At 35.3% G+C, this 24,680-nt stretch overlaps 1 protein-coding gene across 1 annotated transcript in view; it reads left to right on the top strand.

Annotated features, from left to right (window-relative positions):
* Positions 1-24,680, top strand: part of vps35 (VPS35 retromer complex component) — a 55,256-nt gene that overhangs the window by 950 nt on the left and 29,626 nt on the right. The window contains exons 2-10 of the mRNA NM_001025517.2: positions 5,526-5,624; positions 5,811-5,907; positions 6,075-6,198; positions 19,414-19,596; positions 19,859-20,072; positions 22,921-23,004; positions 23,106-23,215; positions 23,362-23,458; positions 23,565-23,713. Coding sequence (NP_001020688.2) covers positions 5,526-5,624; positions 5,811-5,907; positions 6,075-6,198; positions 19,414-19,596; positions 19,859-20,072; positions 22,921-23,004; positions 23,106-23,215; positions 23,362-23,458; positions 23,565-23,713 — 1,157 coding nt within the window. The remainder of the gene's footprint in view (positions 1-5,525; positions 5,625-5,810; positions 5,908-6,074; positions 6,199-19,413; positions 19,597-19,858; positions 20,073-22,920; positions 23,005-23,105; positions 23,216-23,361; positions 23,459-23,564; positions 23,714-24,680) is intronic.

Below are 24,680 nucleotides of genomic sequence, written 5' to 3'. Positions count from 1 at the left end.
TTGTGCGTCACCCCCCAAAATTACTCCTCCATGAGCAACACAGACACTTCTTCAGTCCTTTAACTCCTGTATATGAGCAATTCCACCCTTATGGATGTGACTTTGCATTAAAAACTTAAAACAAAAATACACAGAGAAAGTATATGTTAACATTATATTGAAACATCTGTTTATATTTTCAAAAACTACCAACCGCAGAGTTATGGGATCAGAAAAATATCAATCTATAAACATTTTTATATTTTGAATGATGTAAACAAGCATGCGTTATGGATCTGATCAAAAAACTCTGTTTACAGTACACAACATACTCTGTAGAAATTCTGTGAATTAAACTGCACAACCCCAAAAAAATTAAACCAATCACAAAATGTTAAGAGTCGGCTCTCTATGATTGATTTTATTTGACATTTTTGCAATTATGAGGTAAAATCTTGGTTATGGATGGGACGGATGTCAAATTAGCAGTTGTGCTACTGTGGTAAATCAAATATAATTGTTCGAAAACATTGACAGAGATATTTTTGAGTATTTTTATAGTACTGTAAAATAGTCGCCTACACAGAAAAACCTAGAAAGGGTTTCACTATTTTGGTGAAAACAATTTCTTCAAGGCAAGGTGCTTTTTTTTTCATGGACATTTGCATGGAATTGCTCATATGCACTGATTTTATACCTACAGACATTTAATATACAAACCAACATCTGTTGTTATGGTAATATAGATTAATTTAGTGGGATTCTTTCAATTTCTTGAGTTTAATTAAGTATTTGGCAGTTTGTAAATGGCTGATTGACCTGAAATTTAAGTGACAGTAGATTTCTGCAGTGGTACACTTCATAAACTTTAACTTTGAATTAAAGCTGCACAATATTGGAAAATATATACACACAAACACACACACACACACACGCATATATACACATTTTAGCGATTAAAAAAAATCACATGATGACTCTATTTGAAAAGTCATTCATTTAGATTTATTGGGATGATTTTGTAGGGGAGTGAAATATATATTCATTCATTCATTGTCTTTTCGGTTTAGTCTCTTTATTAACCTGTGATCGCCACCGCAGAATGAACAGCCAACTTATCCAGCATATTTTTTACACAGCGAATGCCCTTCCAGCTGCAACCCATAACTGGGAAACATTCATACACACTCATTCACACACACAGTCATACGCTACGGTCAATTTAGCTTATTTAATTCACCTATACCGCATGTCTTTGGACTGCACTGAAGGAAACCCACGCCAACACGGGGAGAACATGCAAACTCCGTGAGTCCACATAGAACTGACCCAGTCAAGGCGACCTTCTTGCTGTGAGGCGACAGTGCTACCCATTGCGTCGTCCATATTATATATATATATATATATATATATATATATATATATATATATATATATATATATATATATATATATATATATATATATATATATATATAAAATAAGCAAACTACTGTTATAAATAAACGCAATGGGGTAAATATTAAAATGAAAAAAGTAGTGCTTTTAGGTTTTTAAGAAATTGAATAATCAAATTTAAATCAACATCTTCATCATTTATTAAATTTCTTTATGCACTATTAAAATGCTTTAAGCTTTCTTAAAATGCTCACTAAGCCATGTGCCTTAAAACACTTAGCAGATGATAAACCTTCACTTTATTATGATTAAATTCTGCAGTGTCTCTACAAATCTGATGTGTTTTGACCTGTGGTTTCTGGTCAAATAAAATCCCAACAATAGGTTCTAACATTGCATATGCTGCTGAGATGTGACTATTGCGGATGCACACATTGTGATATTGATGTTCAAACGATGAAATGTGCAGCCCTACATTAAACCATTTGTTTGCAATAATGTGTAACTTCTTATTTCTATAATAAAAATAAAAATACATTTTCAAAAATTATTTTCCACATTGAATGATAACGATAAATATTTCGAGTTGGTAATGCTTCCAGATTTAAAAGAGTACCCCAACAATGAGTGAAGTCACAAAACTTAGAGGGTCTATTAAATGGCATAACATTTTCTGACAATAAATTTTCTGTGGGCGAAAAATTTAGTGCACCTCTAATATTATCAGCACACTTTTAGATTCCCATTTCTGCTGTGTGATTGGCTCTTAGATCAATATGGAGTAGAAAAGTCCAGAGCTCATCATTGTTATTGACATTAATGTTATTGAAATTCGATATAGAATTGTTTATCAGCCCAGCCGTACTGTATATCCAATGCACTGAAATTCACAACACGCAAAAAATATGCTGATGTCATGTTTTTAAGTTTATTAAATTAATTTCATAAGACATTTTGGTAAAACTTTAAAAGGAACATGCGTCTCTTGCAGCAATTATAGTTGCTTTGCTGCAAACTCCAATCTAAGTTTTTTTTCTGGTTGTTCATTCTAAAGACCCCGTGTCCCAGCCTCAGCGTATCCTGTAGCTACAGTATATATTGTTGTAAAATGCTTATATCTGCATTAGATGCAGTTTTAAATTGCATGTGTAGTACATTTATTACTGTGTTTATTATCTTTGTTAATGTTAGTTAATAATAATACAGTTGTTCATACATTTAGATTTTAATAATGCATTAGTAAACCATGACAAAAAGCTGTACAAGATTGTTCATACTTATTTCAACTTCATGTTAGTGAATACATTAACTAACCTTAACTAACGGACCATTATTTTCATTCATCCATTATTCTTTGGCTTAGTCCCTTTAATCATCTGGGGTTGCCACAGCAGAATGAACCGCCAACTAATCCAGCATATGCTTTACACGGAGGATGCCCTTACAGCTGCAATTCAGTACTGGGAAATACTTATACACTCTCACACTCACACTCACACTCTACAGCCAATTTACTTACCCAATTCATCTACAGCACATGTCTTTTGGGCTATGGGGGAAATTGGTGCACCCGGAGGAAACCCACATGAACACGGGGAGAACATGCAAACTCCACACCAAATGTCAACTGGTCTCCCCAGAACTTAAACTAGTGACTTGTTTTGAGGCAACAGTGATGCTAACCACTGAGCCACCGTGCTGCCCTGGACCATTATTTAAAAGTTTTAAATTACATTACATTAGTTGATTTTAAACATCTTGAATTTAAATCTCATATAACTTTAAAAAAACATTTGAAACATGCTTATCTAGTTCTGAATAAAAATTGTCATTTCTTTTTGATTATATTTTGCAATGTTACAAAGAAAAGTGTTTGTGTGAGTGTTACCACTTGTAATCTTAAAAGCTTTTGAATGCTTTTGTTTATGTTAATGAAAATTGTATTTTGGGGCGATGCAGTGGTGCAGTAGGTAGTGCTGTCGCCTCACAGCAAGAAGGTTACTGTTTGAGCCTCGGCTGGGTCAGTTTGTGTTTTTGTGTGGAGTTTGCATGTTCCCCTATGCAGTCACATCGGTTTCCTACTGGTGCTTCGGTTTCCCCCAAAGACATGCAGTAAAGGTGAATTGGGTAGGCTAAATTGTCTGTAGTGTGTGTGTGTGTGTGTGTGTGTGTGTGTGTGTGTGTGTGTGTGTGTGTGTGTGTGTGTGTGTGTGTGTGTGTGTGTGAATGTGTGTGTGTGGATGTTTCCCAGAGATGAGTTGCAGCTGGAAGGCATCCGCTGCATAAAAACATACTGGATAAGTTGCCGGTTCATTCCGCTGTGGCCACCCCGGATTAATAAAGGAACTAAGCCGAAAAGAAAATGAATGAATGAAAATTGTATTTTATACATATAAAATTTAAAGTTCAGTGAGATTTTATTATTCTGTCAGTAAGGATGCATTAAATTGAAAAGGAAATCGCATTAAAGGCATTTATAATGTAACACAATCTTTAAAATGATTGTGCTCCCATCTGAAAGTTTCTGTGAAACTGAAGACTGGAACAATGAATATTCAGCTTCGTAAACAAAAAGAACATTTTATTATTATTTTGGTAACGCCTTTGTTTAAGTAACGATTCCCACTATTAAGTACTGGATAATTACCTGCGTATTATTAGCATATTGTCTCTTTATTAGTACTTAAATTATGATTTTGTTCTACACCCCCAATCAATTTTATTAAAAGTAAATTTTTATTAAAAGTGAACTTTTATTAAAATTAAAATTCTCGTCCGAAGCTGAAAATGTTTGGATGCACTTGTAAATATAACCAAAATTATTTTTAATATTTAAATATTGTTATTAAATAATATAATTTTGTAAGATTTTAAATTTAACTCCATAGCTTCAACTTAAAAAAATACAAGCCAATAGCCTTTAGATGGATGGATAGGTATTGTATTGATTACATGTACTGATTTTTCTTTTATGCCAAAAATCATTAGATTAATATGCAAATGTCATTTTATTAATAAATTCTTTCATCAATTATTTACATTTTCTTCTGTATACATATAAAAATATGCATTGCTAAACATTTCATTTAGAAATCTTTAAAAGGCTATTTATTTTATTTTATTTATTTTAATTCATTTATTTTTTCTCCCTCAACCCTCAGATTGTAGATTTTAAAATTATTTTATCTCTGTATTGTCTGACTCTTATCCTAATAAATCATACATTAATAATCACGAGGCATCAGTTTACTGGTGTTGCCATGACAGCACTGTAGCTATTGAGGAAACAGAAACAAGTATACTACATAATAATTTCATGTCAGCAAATTATTTGAGTGGATTTTTCCGGTGGAGTATGTTTGGTGAGCATGTGTGGTTCATGCATGTAAAATACAGAATATAGAAAACTGACCATGCTATGAGTGCTCCACCCTTGCGATTCACAGTATAAGTGATTTATTTCTGATCAGATAATTGCAGTACTGGTAAGCTTTTCCTTAAATTGATCATTTGGACAGATTTAAAAATAAAAATATTTTTGCTGATAAACAGAAAATTCTCCTGTTAAAGTGTTTGTCACCACTTTTAAATCTGCTTTGTATTGTACAATGTATTCCGCGTATTTGATAATGAACAATGTTTACACTTTCTCCCTACCAGCTCTAAGAAAATAATTTCTGTTTATCAGCCAAAGTCCTTTATTTGACACAGAACACAGAATTGAGTGGAGATTTTGAACTTGTCTATTTATTTATTTGAAAACTGCAGAATTTGATTCTAACACAATTATTTATATATAGTAGATGTGCCACTGAAAATGATACCCTGTTTTATTCATCATTTAAACAGCACTATGGTAAAAATAAAATGTTTTGGCAACAGACTTCTTAACTGTACACAATAACATTTAGCTTCAAGGCAGGAGGAATTGGCAGAAATTTCTCACTGTCCCTTTCTTCTAAATCAACTGAGGGAACAGCAGGTTCCTTCGGTTTTTCTGCTCCTTTTCACTTTGTTCATTGTCATCTGCTTTCAATTATAGTTTACAAACACAGAGGGTTTTCAAATAATTCCAGCGTGATGTCTGCATATTTGTAGTTCTTTGACTGGTATTTAAACTGATTCAAACTTTTGAAAAATGATTTCAGCCCACCACACAGCAGTCGCCGCAGGATGAGCAGGAGAAACTGCTGGATGAAGCTGTGCAGGCAGTCAAGGTTCAGTCATTTCAAATGAAGCGCTGTCTGGTGAGTTAACAGTATGCAAATTTCATTCCATCCATAATGTGTGCTAAACTGAATCCTGAGACCTTGTATTTCCCATAGCCGTGTTGAGCCTCTTGCTCTGAACAAATTGGAAAACAAGACATGATTTTTAAGTATAGACAGCGGAAGGTGTTGCTCACTCTTATTAATATTTATGCACTTTTTCAGGACAAGAACAAGCTGATGGATGCACTGAAACATGCCTCAAATATGCTGGGGGAGTTGAGGACGTCCATGCTCTCTCCTAAGAGCTATTATGAACTCTGTATGTGTTTGCGTTGCATTATTTGTTGAAAAAAAAAATACATTTGCACTTTTGAGTTTAACAGTACGTGTGTTAAAGAATAGTGTTTTGTGCTGTCAACAGCTTCTCTACATTAAATGTCATCTGTAGAGATGTCGTTTATTTACTCTCCTGAATTCCTGTTGTAGATATGGCCATTTCAGATGAGCTGCATTACCTGGAGGTGTATTTGACTGACGAGTTTGCCAAAGGTCGCAAAGTGGCTGATCTCTATGAGCTTGTTCAGTATGCAGGGAACATCATCCCTCGACTGTGAGTATCAAAAGTCTCTTTTCAGGAAAGTCTGTTCACTCAGTGACCATATTTGCAACGCCTCCAGGCAGCTATTTTGGGCATACAGATTCAAGTCCTATATGTTTCAATAGAGTGCATTAGAGCTCGCAGACTTTTTCAGCAGCACTTATTCTGGAAGTAATTTTCCCCATAAAGATATTTAAAAAAAGGCTTTTTTAGAAATGTTTTGTAAGCTATGAACCAAACCAACCAGCTACAAGATGAATCACTGCATCACAAACTTTGATTTCAAGGAAAAAAGCTGCTTTTCACACAACGGACATGAAGTGACATGCTGCATTATTTAAACTTCTAAAGACTTTAGTAAGAGTGTACGCACACTCTGTACAGCACTTAGCATCTGTCCTTGTCGCCTATCGATGTTGAAAAACAGTGGCTGTTTCTCAATTCCAAGAACGCAGAGAATGGACTTGGGTTCTTGTGAAGGCCGGTCTTGCCATGCAGGTCACCTCTGAAGAACAAACTCAGGAGACCGTGAGAACAGAGCGCGCGTCCCATGAGAAATGAGCTACTGTGCTCTTCCTAATGGTCACATGACCTTCACACATTTTTAACGAGAAATTATTTAAACATTACAGAATTCATACAATGATTCATTGTTTTTCACCTTTTAATATATTTTATATACACAAAAACCTTACAAATATACTCGGCACGAAACAAATAAAATAGATTTTAATACGAATTTCAGCAAGTAAACCCCCTTAATATGTTTCTGCCGTTATTCAAATTTTCTTGTTATTGTTTACTTTCACCGTCTCATTTAGGGAAACTCCTGAGATACATAAGTTATATCTCTGAACTTTAATAATAAATCTATATTTAATGCTACACTCCCCACCTCTTTTGTTCGGCCGCAGTGACTTCTGGGACTTTTAGAGTAAGTTCGGTGGTCAAGTCTGCATCCACGCATCCTCGATATCAAGAACACATTTTCATGTGTCTTCTGTTCTTGCGCTTTTGAGTTTTAGAACTGAACTTTGGCAGTTGATGACAACGTTACGCGAGAACATGACGCAAGAACGCTGAAGAACGATTATTGTGAAACAGCCAGTATGTTAAGATGTAGTGCTGTGGGCTTTACTATTTCTGTGGCTTGTTTTCAAAATAAGAGTCTCGCATACATAGTAAGTTTAATATAATCTTAGATAAACTTCAAATAAGGTAACAGTGTGTGTTATGACTGCCAAAATTCTGACGACTCAGCGGTTTGTGCAGGTCTGGCTGATGTAGAACATGACCTAAAGTACATGCAAATGTGATAGTCTGTATTGTGTTCTGATAGGCAGTTTTTGACAGGTTTTACACCCACAGGATTTACTTCAAAATGTTTGAGGCTCACAGTATGACTATTTTAAGGTACGCCCGATTCACACAGGGCTTCAGCGTCAACGCTTGATGGAGGGTGTGTCTAAAGTTGGGGCTGACATGATCTTCATAGCAGTGTCAGCCAATGAAATTACTTTGCAATTGGCTACAGTCTGAGCTGGGGTATTTGCATAAAGCGATCTGATTGGCTGACACTTGCTTTGGCACTTTGAAAAGTTGAGAAATCTACAACTTCTGCAATGAGCAAAATTCAGTTCGACCACACTTGACATCACCTATTTAAAGTGAATGGGAAGCATTGACGCTGATGCCCCATGTGAATGGGGCGTTGTTATTTAGCTATGCTTCTATATATTCTGATTTTTATTACATGGCACTCTTAAGAAATTTCTTAATATTAAAAGTTCAAACTTACTAGCCAGACAGTCGAAACCGAAATGAAACACCAGCTGATTGTGCGGTCCTGCATATAGAAATCTCATATATGGCAACAGTCCTGCTTTTAGTGATTCCAGATAATTTTGTTTTTCTGAAGTGAACTCTCTTAAGGACTTTTTTAGCAAAGTGACATCAGAAAAGATTTGAGAATTTTTATAATGTATTAACACTAAAAATCTTATTTAATTTATGTATTCGTTTGTTTGTTGATTTTTAATTGTATATTTATTATTAAAATGATCTTGCCATTAAAATAGCCTTGGTTGCTGACATGGCATTAAACTAAAAATACAATATATATGTGGCAACATATAAGGCTCCTATTTAAAATACAGGCTCGTTTAGATTTCAAAGAAATAAAAATGTCATATATGTGCACATATGTAACATTCAAAAGTGCAAAAAATGGGGTTTATAAGAATATAATTAGACTGAGCAACATCTCCAGGCCTTCTTTTGAGAACATAAAAAGTTATGTGCACCCACAGCCTCCATGTCTCTTATGAACTTGGAACTTTTACACCGCTGGCACAACTTTGCTTTCATTTTGCTTTCAGTCCAGAAGGAATCAAAACTAACCATATTATTTTGTTAGCTCACATTGCTAGTTTTGTGGTGAACAATTCATCTGTGCATGTCATTTAAAAAAAAAAAAACATTGTTTGCCCTTCTAATCATTAATTGAAATCTGTAAAAGCACTTTCTATTTGTTTTAAGTTGATTTGTCAGATTATGCATATCTTACCAAATGGGCGTGGCTAATAAACTTAACCACGCTGCTCCAACTGTCAGTTTTGACAACAAACAGAAAGGGTGAGCAGGAGGAGTCTGTTAGGTTGTAAAAACCCTTTTTCCGATCTTTCTGAATGAAATGTCTATTTTACTAAATCCAATCAACTCACAGTAGGAAAAACAAACCACTCCCACTGTCCCACTGTGAATGATTTTCCCTCATTTCAGGGTTAACAACATACCGAGCACTCTGATTTTCAAGGCAAATTTATTTATGTAGCATATTTCATACACAATGGTAATTTTAAATTGCTTTAAATAAACAGGAATAAAAGAAATACGTATAAGACAATAAAAAAAACAGAGAATAAAAGTGATTAAAACAGATTAAAATGTATTAAAACATGTTTTAAAGCAGGGGTCACCAATCTTGTTCCTGGAGGGCTTGTGTCTTGCAGATTTTAGCTCCAACCTTAATCAAACACACCTGAACAAGCTAATCAAGGTCTTACTAGGTATACTTGAAACACCTAGGCACGTGTGTTGAGGCAAGTTGGAGCTAAACCCTGCAGGGACACCGACCCTACAGGACCGTAATTAGTGACCCCTGTTTTAAAGGAATGAAAAAGAAAAGAAAGACATATTTTTTCAGTTAACCTTTCTGAAACAAGCCTCAGCTTAATTGATGTGATGACTTCACCAGCTTTTTTATTTAGAAGTGAGGACATATTTCCGATTACACTTTCTCCTATTCATTGTAATATGAATGCACATTTGTGTAAATCTTTGTTTAATTTACTTAATCCCTTCCCAATTGAAATTTCCTAACTGTTAATACTGTAAAATAATATGTTTATAGTTGCATTAGTCAGCATTACAATAATAAAATAAAATTTGCTGATCTTATTAAGATCCAGAAGTTCATGAGCACACTGTTCAAGAGGAACCGGCTCTACAGTTTTTGCCGCTCATTAGATTTTATCCTGCTGATTCTTTCTCTTCCTTCACTCACTCCAATTTAGCTAGTTCGATTGTCTCACCAGCTGTTCATCAATGTTCTTCACTCGTTGACTTTGTAGCGAGTCAATACTCATCCTGACTTCCAAACTCCCTTCATTCGTTCACAATATCATTAATTTTATTGAGAGTGATTACCCTGCCACAGAAAGCTGTAAGATTCACATGGCTCACCGATCCTTTCAATGTGATATAAGATGAATGTATTTATAATAGCATAATGTTACAATATGGTGTGTCAAACATTTCATATAAACATTATCTCAAAGTCTTCAAGCACAATAAAGGGATTTGTTGAGTTAGAGAAAAAAATTACATCAGTTTTTATTTCGATTTTGGAATTTCTGATTTAGTTAAGAGTTTCTTGAAAAATATCAATATTCAGTATAATTTTAGATACCATTGAAGACCTAAAATGCAGAAACCTTAAGGGTTAAGTATACCTTAGCATACTTTAGAAGCAGTTGTCCTTGGATATCTGCCTTAAAAATATTGAAAATGTTTTTTTTTAATTCCCACCAAGCTTTTTAATTGTTGTTTGTATCAGTGTCTAATGGTTTGTTTTAATTCCTTGGTAACCCTTTACAATAAGGTTATTTTAGTTAATGCTTTTGATGTTAATATTGCATTAGTAAATGTTAATTGTTAAGTGTTTGTAAATAAATTACCTTATTGTAAAGTGTGACAATTTTTAGCCCCATCCTTAAGTTTCATCACCTTGGCCAGCTTTGCTGTGATAAATTTGCTATATGAATAAGCTTTACATTTACATTAAGATTTAATTGTTTGGCAGACACTTTTGTCCAAAGCAACTTAAAAATAAGGAGACATTCAGCAATTCAAAAAAAAGAGGCACAGTACACATAGGAAGTGCTGTTTATAAAGGAACTGTTAGTGCTCAGAGAATTAGGTGTAAAGTAGGAGGGAGTGTTTGTTTTTTGATAGTTAGAGAATAGTGAAGAGAGTTTCTACAGATGGTTTGTCAAGCCCGCTCACCCATGTGAGGCACACTTGGTTTATCTAATTGATTTGTGTTGGAACAACATGAATGAAGGTCACACTTTATTTTGATGGTCCGTTAGTTTAATTAAGTTAGCTGGCATGTAGATGCAATGTATTTCTCATTATTATAAGTAGACTGTTAGGTTGGGGTTAGGGTTAGTGTAATTTGACATGTACTTGCAAAGTTTCTTTTAGTCAGTTAAATGTCTGTTGAAGACGCAAAATTAACAGTTATCAGGCAGACAGTCTACTAACACTCAAATGGATCATAGAAAATAAAGTGTTACCTGAATAAATAGTTTGGGACCCTGTATTTTTTACAGTTTATATAATTGCTTGTTTGCTTACTGAGAAAAGGTTTGATGGATATTTTATAAATCAACTGAAACTCTGGAATTCTCTGCGGTGGATTTTGTCATAATAATAATAATAATATAGGATCCATAAAGTTTTTGGCCATCAAAAATGATCTACCGAAAGATAAAACGGCTCAAAATATGGGACAGACTACTCCTGTTCACCATTTCTGTTCGTTGTCAAAACTGACAGTTGGAGCAGCGTGGTTAAGTATGTTAGCCACGCCCATTACCTCAAAATCACATCATCTGATAAATTAACTGAAAACCAACAGGAAGTGCATTTTTAAATTTCAATTAAAGATTAGAAGTGCAAACTTTTTTTTTTTTTTTTTTGTCGTAATGACATGCACAGATGAATTATTTAACTCAAAACTGCCAATCTGAGCTCATATGGTTTGTTTTGATTTCTTGGGGACTTTAATGTAAATCAGTGGTGAGGGTAACATTGTGTTCCCAAATGCTTGTTAAACTCTCAACTCAGAAGTTTATGTCCTCAGAGTTTTCTGCATTCACTGTAAACTAAGCTGTTCAAACTGAGATGCTGAAAATAATCACAAGCTGCCAGCATGAGCACTTCACTCTGAAACATGCAGCGCCTTGGCCTCAATATGATTAAAAATACTGTAACATGCCTATTTGAGAGAGAAGGACGGCACAGCTGGTAACGGTGTATTGATACTGCAGAAAATTGCTTTCAAATATAGCATTGTTAATAAATATTTTTGACAGCTCTGTTTGCGATTTGTAGCAAACTGGCATTTAAAAGCTTGGAGTTACTGAACGATAGAGCGATTTGTAATTACTGTTGTTTCAGCGTGAGCAGTACAGATGGAAAGTAGAAAAATGAGATGGAGTTTGATTTTTGCAAACTCCTTCAGTGCCAGCTCATGTATAATGAGGAAGTGTGCTGCAACAGATTGCTGGAGTACATCTGCTTGAAGTAATGTAGCATTTTAATGGATTAGTTCACTTCCAGACTAAAAATAATTCCTGATCATTTACTCACCCACTTGTCATGTTGATTTCTTTCTTTTTTTCTAAAACAATTAATATGTTTGAGGAAGAATGGTCTGGCCTATTTTAATGATTTTCTTACAAAAATAAACATTTATGTAGGACACCTACATTATATAAACATTTGATGCTCTACTAAATGATGACATTGTAGTTCTTATTCAAATTCATACAATGTCTGTCATGATGCTCCATTGGGCATGCAGGCTAAGTTCCATCAAATGTGGAATTCATTCATTGTCATTGGTGTGATTGGTTACTGTCACTTCAGCTTTCATTTGCGTTAGGGTTATTGATCTGCAGCATATTTTTGAATACCCTCCTCCACATGCGTATTGATCTGCTATAGGGATTCTATCTACAATACAGTATGTTATGTTTGCAGCAGCTGTATATTAGGGGAAGGAATCACAGCTTAACGCGCATACAATACTATCACAATATTTTGCCCCTAATATTGATATATTGTGATATCAATGATTCTGCGAAATACCACAAAAAACATGCATGATATATCTCAGTTTTTGTAAATAAAAGGGAAAAATGTATCAAATAGTTAAATGATTAAGGGATGTCCTGATCATGTTTTTTTACCCTCAAGTCCAAGTCATTTGATTTCGAGTATCTACTGATAGTGAGCCCTATGCGATACTTCTATAATACATAAAAAATATATATAATTTCTTTTAAAAAAGAATAAAGATCCTGGATGTTCCTTATGTTTTATATAATTTACCTTATTTTAACGTTCAACAACTCTGTTAACAAACAGAGCACTTCTGTGAGGTAGCTCAAACAATCAAGTAAAAATAACATTAATTCTCCACTTTTAGACTTTAGGACATCAGTAAATATATAAAAAAAATCTAATTAGCATAAGAAATCCAGGGTTCTATTAAAAACGAATGGCAGGTCACTCATTGTGATTATTTGTGCTATCTTGGTTGTGATGTTTGTTTTTAGAGTTATCAGGTTTGTTGTGTTAAATGGAGCCTTTTCCTTTCCACCTCCCACCTTCAATCCCAAATTTACATATATTACACTTAGCTATGACAATGTCATCATCATCAACTTCATAATATCTCTAAGCCGCAGACATGCTTGCGCTTTCTGCTACAAGCTGCTTCTATGTTCTACTTTGTTTCTTTCTGTTTGAAGTCAACAAAGAGGTCTAACTCTGTACCACTGCATAACTATTGATGTGATCTGGACATCACTATATTGACCTCGTTTTTCAATGCAGAAGTGCGCTCGTTTTTGCGATTTGTTTTAAAATTTCCGATTTAGTTGCCTATATATGGGAGAAATGACTAAGAATAATAAACCACAGAAAACAGTCAAACTACTTGCTCGACAAACAAGTGTTTGCTTGACTATACAGACAAAAAAGAATAGTATAATGTGAAAATGTCAGTTTGCAAACATCAAGTAGTAAAACAAGCAATTTTTAATGTCTAAAAATGAAGTGAATGAGACCCATGTCTTTATCCAAAAAGATTTAAATGGCTGCACCCACTAATAGACGGAGAGTAAGCTGAATAGGATGCATTTCTTTTATTAACAGCACGTTTTATAGAATTGCAAAAATGTAAAAGAAGCACACAGCTGTTAAACAAGCTGAACTATGTTAATGTGCAAAGAGAAGTGACTGAAAAGGCCACATCTCTAAATTGCAGCAGAATCTCAATTTTGTGGAATATAAAAAAGAGAAAACTGTCAAAATTGCAATTTATTGCATTTTAGTTTCCTGTAAACTTATGATACTTATTACAACTTGGCCAACTTGGGTTTTGTAAAGATGGAAACATTTTATGCTTATCCCTGTTTTATTTTAATACAATGTCATGCATTCCCACTTGATGATTTTTTTTCTTCCTGAACAGTAACTTAGCAGAATGATCAGAGAGGTGAACACAGACTCATCTAAGCACTTAACGTCTCCAGCAGTGGAGAACATTAGTTATTTAGTCATCAATTTAAAAAGAGCATCATTTTTGAGTTTGTTTTTTTTTTAAGCCTTTTATTTTCAGCTAAAGTTTTAATAATGTAATCTACAAGATTTTGCCAAGCTCTGTAATGGTTAAATAAATCCAAGGCCCTTCAAATTATATGTTAATGTTCTATTGATATCTTTATCTAATAGAAATGTTGGCGGAATGAAATATTTTGAGCACATATTCCTGTATGAAGTCTCACAGCAGTGGCCGCAGCACACGTGATCTCTTTCATAGAAAAATCTAGCAAAGTCAAAGCAGGTATTTGAGGGTGAAACTAGCTGAAGCTTCCAGGAGAGGTGGGATCTCTGAAACGCACAAATAACTTGGTCCAGCTTGAACAGAAGAAGGTATCCATAGGACTCATCTATCAGTGGTTTAAATGATGCTCATGTATTGTTCATCCACCATTATTCACTGCGGGTATTGCAGGCAAAGCGGTAAACGGCTGCAGTCAGTGTAAGACTGATAAATTCATTTATATATTTTGCACATTTAGATAAATATCCATACTTGGCGACAGAGTGTATTTCCGTGGCTGAGAATATCAGGATCACCAAACTTGTTCCTGGAGCTTCGGTGTCCTGCAGATTTGAGCTCCAATCCTAATCAAACACACCCGAACAAGCTACTCAAGGTCTTTCTAGGCATACTTGAAACACCCTGGGAGGTGTGTTGAGGCAAGTTAAAGCTATACCCTGCAGGGCACCGGACCTCCAGGAACGAGATTGGTTACCCCTGCCCTATATTATATGATCAGACTGCATGTCTGTGAATATACTGGCAGTATGCCACCACCATTAAACTCATTAACATTGCCATATACATATTCATTAAGTATTCTCATGATAGAACTATTTTAGAAAACAACGTAAACAAGAAATTTAATGTTTAACTTGTGGTTAAAAAGTGTCTATACAAATACACCACCTTTAATCAAAGCTTTCCTAAAACCGTTGAACAACGCTCCTCCTTATTACAATTTTGGGAAAAAATAGACTTTTTTTCCTCAGCTGGGATCATTTGACCCTTGAAGCTGCACTTAGTCTTCAATTTTGAAGTTCTACCTTTGACCACCAAAATCCTCTCAGTGGTATGTTATCTCCAAAACCCACCTGAAGAAATAAATACATTAGCATCTTGGATGTCAAGGGGTATATTATCAGGGAATTAGATTTCTGCAAGTTAACTAATCCTATAAGTGAAACAAGATTGTTAGAAAAATGAAGTGATTTTAAACTGAAAATAGTAATTACTTTACTGACTTTGACTGCCAGAGGCTTTAAATTGATTTTTAGGAGTTGACTATCAGTGGGGAAGCCTGTTTTAAACCGCATTCTCTGAGGTGGCATAATGGCTCTCACTCAGTACAGTGAAGAGTTGTGCACTTCAATTCTCTGACTCAGCCTGCAGCACTTTCAAGCCACAGTGGACTCTTACTGTACTGCCCACGTCTCTTTTTAAAGGGAATTGTGATCTTGGGGGTAACTTTCCTGAGCACCACTCGTTGCTTCACTAACTCTTTGTTTCAGTTGTTATCTTACTATAGAGCAGTCTCATCGAAGGGCTCTATTGAATTACTTTAGCCTATTAGAAGTCAGTCAGTAGGATCTTTTCAGTCAAGGCTGTGAGAACTTAAAGTAATAGAAGGTGTGTGGGGGGGTTTTCACTTGGTATCTAGGTTGCAGCTGGATAACAGCTGTTATCCAACAACATATGCTGGATAAGTTGGCGGTTCATTCTGCTGTGGCGACCCCTTATGAATAAAGGGACTAAGCTGAAGGAAAATGAATGAATATATTTTTAAAAGAAATTTTCATTCAGAGCTTGGTTTTGTGACTAAGCACAAGAATTAGTGAACTACATTTATTTTTAGGGCATTGGTACAGCATATGCTCTGATTCAGACTCTATTGAGCAATTCCTATAGGCCAGGGCTGGCAGTCTAAATAGCCCATTAAATGTGGTACAATGACTTTTTAAAACATTTACATGCACAGATTTAAAACCATGTGTGCTGGTGGAGATAATCAAACACTCTTTGCTAATCTGGCCTTGGTCTAATATGCAGCCATTCATACTAGTGAATCATGTTTCTAAACGGCCTGGAAAGTTACCATTATTCTAGCGAATCGATTCGGCCTGAATAGTGCTCCCCCTGAATTATAGCACTGGATATGCTGATTACATTCATTTAATAGGTTTGTCCATATAAATGACTTTTTGATGCATTGTTAAATGCTTAAGTGTAATTAAATATTATTTTTCTTTGAAGCGATTTAATGAAATACACAGCATTTGAAGCAAAATTAATCGAACATTTTAACTACATCTTCATTTCCGCAAATGAACGTTTCTGTCGTACCTTGCAACAGATGTGATCTGTTTATGGCTAAATCTCTCTAAGGAGCCATCTGAGAGTATTGAAAGCTACGAAAAGATAGTTCTAAAATCTATTGGGAATAATAAAGGAATAATACCTCATCCAGCCCCAATCATCCTTCATTCAGTTCGTCTGTATGTAATTATGCTGTTTTAATATGTGTTAAATTTGCATTAAAATGTCTTGGATTTTATATTCTCAATCATGTCAGAATCTCGATGCTTCCAATTGCTGATTAATCTGCAAAAATGCCGAAACCATCTGGATTCTGTCAGACACACAGAATAGAAAGTGTTTCTATTATGTGTTTGTTACTTTTGAATTTGCCTTAACCCTGGCAGATGTCTTTTATCTCTCTTCAGTGTTTCACATCTCTTGTTTTGCGAAATACAGTTGTGAAAAATCCTACATAACACATTTGAAATACTAATTCTCCAGGGCATGTTCTGTACGAGTATGAGGGTCGATGTTGTTTGCTCTGAAGTGCTCTTGTCTGTACTTACGCACTTTAAAGCCAAATGATTTTGTTAGCTCACATAGCAAGTATTGTAGGGAACAATTTATCTGTGCATGTCATTAAGAAAAACATATGTTTGACCTTCTAATCTTTAATTAAAATCTGAAAATGCACTGTTTGTTTTTAGTTAAATAATCAGATAACTTGATTTTTAGGTAATGGGCATGGCTAACATACTTAACCACGCTACTGCAACTGTCAGTTTTGACAAGAAACAGAAACGGTGAGCAGGAGGAATCTGATAGGTTTTAAAACCCTCTCCTCAAACCCTTTGCCAATCTTTCTACATGAATTGCCTACTTTTTACTAAATCCATTCAGTCCTCAGTAAAAAACAAGCCACGCCCACTGTTTGCTCATTTATATCCGTCTCTCTAGAAACTGTCACAATACAAAAAAATAATACTTATAATAATAACGATTGCAGCTTCCGGTTCATGTGGACTTTAATAACAACTCCAAATCAGAAAAAGGTGGGACAGTATGGAAAATGCAAACAAAAAAAGAAAGTATTAAATTCCAAACTTACTTTGACTTATATTGCATTGCAGACAATATGAACACAAATATTTAATGTTTTGTCTGGTCAACTTTACTTCATTTGTAAATATACATTTTTTTCCTGTTATTTATACCTGCAACACATTACAAAAAAAGTTATAACAGGATCAATTCAGGGGTAGTAATCAGGTAAATTGTTTGAATGAAGGTTATGATGATGTCAACAGGTGATTGTAATTATAATTTGGTACAAAAGCAGCATCCAAACAAGGCCAGTGCCATAGGAGCAAAGCTGGGCCAAGGATCACCAGTTTGCCAACAAATACATGAGGAAACTGTTGAAATATTTAAAACATTGTTTCTCAAAGAAAGATAGGAAGATATTTAGGTCCAATCCCAATTCTCTTTAGCTTGAAGGCGTAGGGTTAAGTGGAAGAGATAGATAGCTCTTGAAATAGATTTTTCAGGGCCACACTCAAAACCAAGGGGTACAAAATTTTCCCAGAATACACCATTTACAAACGGAGTTAAGTCTAGAGAGGTTACAGCTGCGGATACGCACATCAATATAGCATAATTTTTGTGACACTGTATAACAATAATGAATATTTTTACAGTACTATGACTGTTGGGTTTAGGGTTGGGGTGGTGGTAGGCCTTAATAAAATACACACTTTTGGGTAATTTAATAAATAACATAAATAATACTTGGTACAATGACTGTTTTTACATTACTGTGATGGTTGGGGTGGGGGTAGATGTTAATAAATTACCATAAATAGGAATTTTTAATAAGTAATTATTCTTGTTAACTTCCGTATCTGATCTAGCAACAACCCTACAACAAATGCACACAGAAGTTAGGAGATGCACAAAAAGCTATATATATTTTTGTCATTATTGTGAATTTTTAGAACAAACAAGCATATGTTATAATACATTCATAACGGCATTACTGTTTTACTGTCATTCTTAAAATAAATGCTAAAATAAAAAACGCTAAATTGTGCCATCCGTAATCCATAATAATAACTACTGTTTAGTAGTCCCACAACATTCAGTCACTTGATGACACTTTATGACACCCGAATACCCTGTCAGAAAACTCAAGTGGCTGGGAATGACCTTTTTACAGTGTCTGCTTTAATGCTTTTGTTGTTTTTGTGTGTTTACATAGATAAATATGGCCTCAGTGTAAATACACAGTACAGTTACAATCTTATTGCCATATTATATTGTTATGATAACATGATATATGCCTTCAGTGATTTCCTGAAGATAAATATAAAAAATAACACAACTGGAATAACTGCAGCAGTCACCATCGTCTGATCTCATCGTGATGACATATGATGACGTGTGAAGGTGTTGTAGTGCTGTCCCAATTCTTAGGGGTAAATTTTGAAGCCCTTCCCCTTCACACTCTGTTTCAAGGGGGAAGGGGTAGATAGAATTGGGATTGGGCCTCAGATATTTCACCTTCAATAGTTCATAGCATAATTAAAAGATTCAAGGAATCTGGTGGAATTTCAGTGCGTAAAAGACAAGGGTGCAAGGCTAAGCTAAACTACCGTGATTTCCGATCCTTCAGGCAGCACTGCATCAAGAATATAGCAATAACCTAAATTGGAATACATGTTTATTTTGGCAAAAACCAAACAATAAAAATCATGACGAACACTTTAAATAAGGTTTGTTGTATTGTCTGCCATGAAATACAAGTCAAAGTGAATTTAGAATTCACTACTTTGTTTTATTATTTGCATTTTCCAAACGCTCCCAGCTTTTTTCTGATTTTGGGGTAGTATCTTGTGTATCTTTATCTTTTTTTTTTGTATGGTCAGTGAATCCCATCACTCATTTATGTCTCGTCTTCTCTGACTTCTCAGGTACTTGTTGATAACTGTTGGAGTGGTGTACGTTCGCTCTTTCCCCCAGTCCCGCAAAGACATACTGAAGGACCTGGTGGAGATGTGTCGCGGGGTGCAGCATCCACTGCGTGGCCTTTTTCTCAGAAACTACCTGCTGCAATGCACGCGCAACATCCTGCCAGATGACGGAGAACAGGCCGAGTATGATACTCCGTGTCTAATGACTGTGATTGCTCCTCAAGTAGCTCGAGAGAGTGTTGTGTCACGCACCGAGCAATTTCAGTGATAGCGTAGCATAATCCTACTTGCTAAACCACAATTCAATCCATCACTGAAAAGCTTATTTCCCCACGTTCAGTGCTTACAGAACACTCAGACAGCTTTTGACAAAATGAATCATTACAAAATCGTATTACCGGTTAAAGACTGCATGAATACCGATGTGCTTTCCTGTTTGATTTAGGGAAGAGATGACCGGAGACATTAATGACTCCATTGACTTTGTGCTGCTGAATTTTGCGGAGATGAATAAACTGTGGGTGCGAATGCAGCATCAGGGACACAGCAGGGACCGAGAAAAGAGAGAGAAAGAGAGGCAAGAGCTGCGCATCCTCGTTGGAACTAATCTGGTCCGCCTGAGCCAGCTGGAAGGCGTCAATGTGGAAAAGTACAAACAGGTGTGTTTTGGTTTCAAATGATCTTTCGCTTGAGCCCTGTTAAAGGTTTAAAAGGGTGCATTGAAATTAGATTTGACCTTGATTACCTGTTTATTTGTGGCAAAGGCTAGGAACCTCAAGCTAGCACTTAGCATAATCACTGGGTAAAAGAGCCATTGATGGCACGACAACTGCATAAGAGGTTACTGAATCTTTTGATGGCTGTTTGTCAAAGCGCTTCGTGTTCACGTTCATGAATTAACAATGTGATGGACTCAATATGTTCTCATTTGATTTTTAAATTTAAGCGCACATACATATGCATCACACTTTGCCTGCAGATCAGCTTTTCAGATGCACTTAAGTGTTAAGCTTGTTAAGATTAATCAGAGGTAAATGAACTTTTTTTTAGCTTCGTATGGCATAATCAGTATTCTACCATTAAAGAAAATGGCTTGCATATTCATGTCAGTCACATTTCTCTAAAACCTCCATTAATTTTTAGAACCACAAGTTTTAGTTTTGGAAAAGGTGGTTGAAAAAAAATTTACTGAATTTAATTTGCAAGCCAGAAGTTACAAACTTTTTTCCTCAATCAATCAGTTTTTCAATCAATCAACATTTTAACATTCCTCAAATATTAATATTTAGTGTTTGTAACCCTTAGGTCACCAAAGATGTACAGTAGGGAAAAAAGTATTGAACATGTTTTTTTTTTTTGGAGAAATATTTTAAAGGAACTGCTGACATGGAATTGAACCAGATTTTGGTAAAAATACAAACAGCAAAACAAGACAAAAAATCTGAAAAAGTAGTTATTTGTTATAACAATGGAATGACACAAGAAGGAAGTACTGAACTACTGAAACGTATTTAATACTTTGTATAGAAGGCTTTTTTTGGTGTTGGCAGCACCAAAGGTTAAAGACACCTCTCATATGGTTGTTACAAACATCTGGCGAAAATCTCAAGTCAACATCACCTGTCAACCTTTAGGAAATGGTGATGTTCAATACTTTCCCTAGTTGTAGGGAACTTTTTTTTTCTTCATTTGATCATTGATTTGATCATTGATGATTTTTAGCTCAAGTGGATTATTTTTGTTCATGGTAATTCATATAGCGTATGTTAATTTGAGAGCAATGCAAAAACTGAACTTAAACTGTAACCTTTAATCTGTAGAATTGTGTAATTAGGTAAAAACTATTTGTTTTGACAACTTTTTGTCTTTTTGACAACTTTTAGAAGGTTTTTCTCCTTGTTTAAAAAAACTGATCCTTCTGTTGGTGTTATGATGTAGTGGAAATCTGGTTCTGCTCTTAGTAAGTAATAGCAAAGTGAAGTGAGTCTTGTCAACTATGGTTTTACCCATACCAAGTGCACACACACACACATTTTGAGTGAGAGCACGCATACACACATAAACACACACAGTGAGCGTACACCCAGAGCAGCTTTAGCTTCCAGCACCCGGGGAGCAATTAGAGGTACAGTGGCTTGCTCAGGGGCACTTTGGCTTGCTATAAAATATAGAGAGAATGTGCTTCCTTTCTTCAATTCCTGCTGGGACCAGGAATTTAACCTGTAACCTTTCAATTACAAGCCCTAACCATTAGGCCACAACTTTAAAAACACCTTTTTTCCCCTTACATATCCCCCCCCCCCCCCCCCCCCCCCCAAAGTTTTAAATAATAAATTTTGCTTTTTCATTCAAGTTTTTTTTTCTTTTTTACAATCAGATAAAAAAAAATTTTAACAGCTATTTACCTGTGTATATATACCCCATCCCTCCACCACTTTATATGCACATCAGGAAACACAGGATAACTGTAGTTTAGACCAAGTAAGTAAATAAATTACAACTTTCAGATGAGGGTTAAGTGTCTAAGATTTCTTCTTTTTGATGTCACATATATAGATTGTCCACACCTTCAAATTGTCGAGTTTTGCATGGTTGATTCTGAAGACTAGGTAGTTCTAGGTACAGTATTTCCATATAGTGAGTGCAACCAGTGCTTAACAGAGGAATCATGAGGGGTTTCCACCTCTTACCAACATTTTGTTTGTAGCAGTTGAGGAAGCTAACCAAGATTTACAGACTTTTGCATTTAAGGGGAGTTAAAAGTTATCATTCAATAATAACAATACAGGATTTTTGGGGAAACAAATTTTTGTAACTATAAATAAAATGTCCAGCCGAGAAGACATGTCCAAATGTTAGATGCAAACAGTTTCAAAAGGTTTAGATTATGTGATTTGCTAAAATGTTTCATCATTTTTTTTTTAAATAAATGATTCACTGGAGTGATTAATTTGAAAAAACAATTCTTCCTCCAGGACATTTGCCAGAGGCTATGGAGTAAAGGTCCTTATTGTAATAAGTAATGTTCAATGTAAGGTCGAGAGTGATGTGATGTGACTTATAGTGTTGTTTAATATTGCATTGCATGAAACACCAAAGACCACATTTTCATCTAAAATCTTCATTAATGAAAAAAATAAAATAAATTTGCCCAATAGTTTTTTTGGACTGAACTGTTCCTTCAAACAATGATGGAAAAATGATTGAGCATGAAATCTGCATAGCAAAATAATCTTAAATGGATCATGTGACACAGAAGACATTGACAATTCAGCTTTGCCATCACAGGAGTACAATTGTATTGCAAAATTAGGAAAGTATTATATTAGGTGTTGAGCAGTAGTGTATGGTTTATGCCACCAATAGCGTTACTGATTGCAGCATAATTTTGTAAGCTGTCAGCAGGAGATTGTAGACTAGTGCTGCGAATATTTCTGTTTACATGTTTGCAAAAAGATTTGGCAGCACTAACAAGGCACACTGCAAATATGTGTTGACTCCCCACAGATCGTGCTGTCTGGGGTCTTGGAGCAGGTGGTGAACTGTAGAGACTCTCTAGCACAGGAATACCTCATGGAGTGCATCATACAGGTACAGAAATCACTGGCTTTGAACATGCTCCCATTTTCTCCAATTATTTTTAGTAGATGTGGGCATGACCTGGCAATTTTGCCTGCACTTTGTTCCTGTAGGTCTTTCCGGATGAGTTCCACCTGCAGACATTGAACCCGTTCCTTCGTTCCTGTGCCGAGCTGCACCAAAACGTGAATGTCAAGAACATCATCATCGCTCTTATTGATAGGTAGCCAATTATTGCATATAAGATTATTATTTGCATATCCTTTCCTCCACAATAAACATCTTTTAGTTGGTTAGAAATGGCATACAATTAATACTTTTTGTCTTGACTACATCTTCATTTTCATTTTTGATTGTGTTTCTCCAAAGATTGGCCCTGTTTGCTCACAGAGAAGATGGACCTGGAATCCCTGCTGAAATCAAGTTATTTGATATTTTCTCACAGCAAGTGGCAACTGTCATACAGGTATACTATCGTGCAATGCATTTTAAAAACACATTGAGTAGTTTAGTAAAATCGCTTCCTTAGATGTTATAGTTTAACATCGTCAACTTCATTTTTTCCTCATTAGTCTCGTCAGGACATGCCCTCTGAAGATGTTGTTTCACTCCAAGTGTCTCTCATCAATCTGGCCATGAAGTGCTATCCTGACCGTGTGGATTATGTGGATAAAGTGTTGGAAAGCACTGTGGAGATTTTCAACAAGCTGAACCTGGAACAGTGAGTATTAGTTGAGCTGTTTTTCTCACTCCATTCAGCAGATCAGCACATGGCCAAAGTGACACCCACTCTCTTTAGCACCGCTAGTGTGTTTCTGGGTGGTTGTAGTGCTTGATTTCTGTATTTAGCTTCATTTTGCAATAAAAGAACAATATAGTTGTTTTGCCCCTGCGAATAATCCATGTGTAGGTGGTTATAATTTAATAACAATATACAAGTAGAATTTTCCTGTTTTATTTGTATTTGGGTTACTGTTTTTCTCTTCAATCAAAGCCACCTTTCTTATCAAATAATTGTAATGACTGTTTGTTTATAACCTGGTATACAGTGTTGTCAGCTGGGATCAAGGATAACACTAATATTAATTGCTGGATTGTTGTATTGCACTGGATTTCTGTTAGAAGGAGTTATTCATGCTTTCTCTCTTTAGCATCGAGTTTAAACTGGTTGGTGTTATGCTAGTGATGTTTCTCAGATGACGTATATCATTGACGTTTGCATTGTAGACTCGAGCTGTTGTTGCATGCCCACGTTTCACTGTCAGCAGGGTGCACGTCAGTGGGTTATTTTTTTTTTATCTTCTTTTTTCATATTTAAAATCTTCTAAAATTGGATTTCTAAATCCTAAAACGGCTCACTTGAGGCGGAGAGTTTCTCCATAACCCTGAACAGGGTCTTTGTCATTGCTGCAGGGAGAAATAATAATAATAATAATAATAAGTTGAATTTTAGTATTCTTCGCCAGGATTCCTGAGAATACAACAACAAGCGAATTAAAAAAAAAATGTCTTAAAGGGATAGCTCGTCTAGAAATAAAAATGTCTTGTTATTCTGCAGAATTTTGGAAACCAGCAGCCATTGACATTCTTAGTAGCAGAGGCAACTTTAGAGTATCTGGCAGAGTCTGGCAAAAATTAACAGGGGACCATCCAATTAGCATGCATCAGCCTTATATATTACAGTTTGT

Source organism: Danio rerio, chromosome 7 (genome assembly GCF_049306965.1).
Source record: "Danio rerio strain Tuebingen ecotype United States chromosome 7, GRCz12tu, whole genome shotgun sequence".
NCBI lineage: Eukaryota > Metazoa > Chordata > Actinopteri > Cypriniformes > Danionidae > Danio > Danio rerio.
Note: the sequence above shows the minus strand (reverse complement) of the source record. Positions and strands in the feature narration are given on the sequence as shown.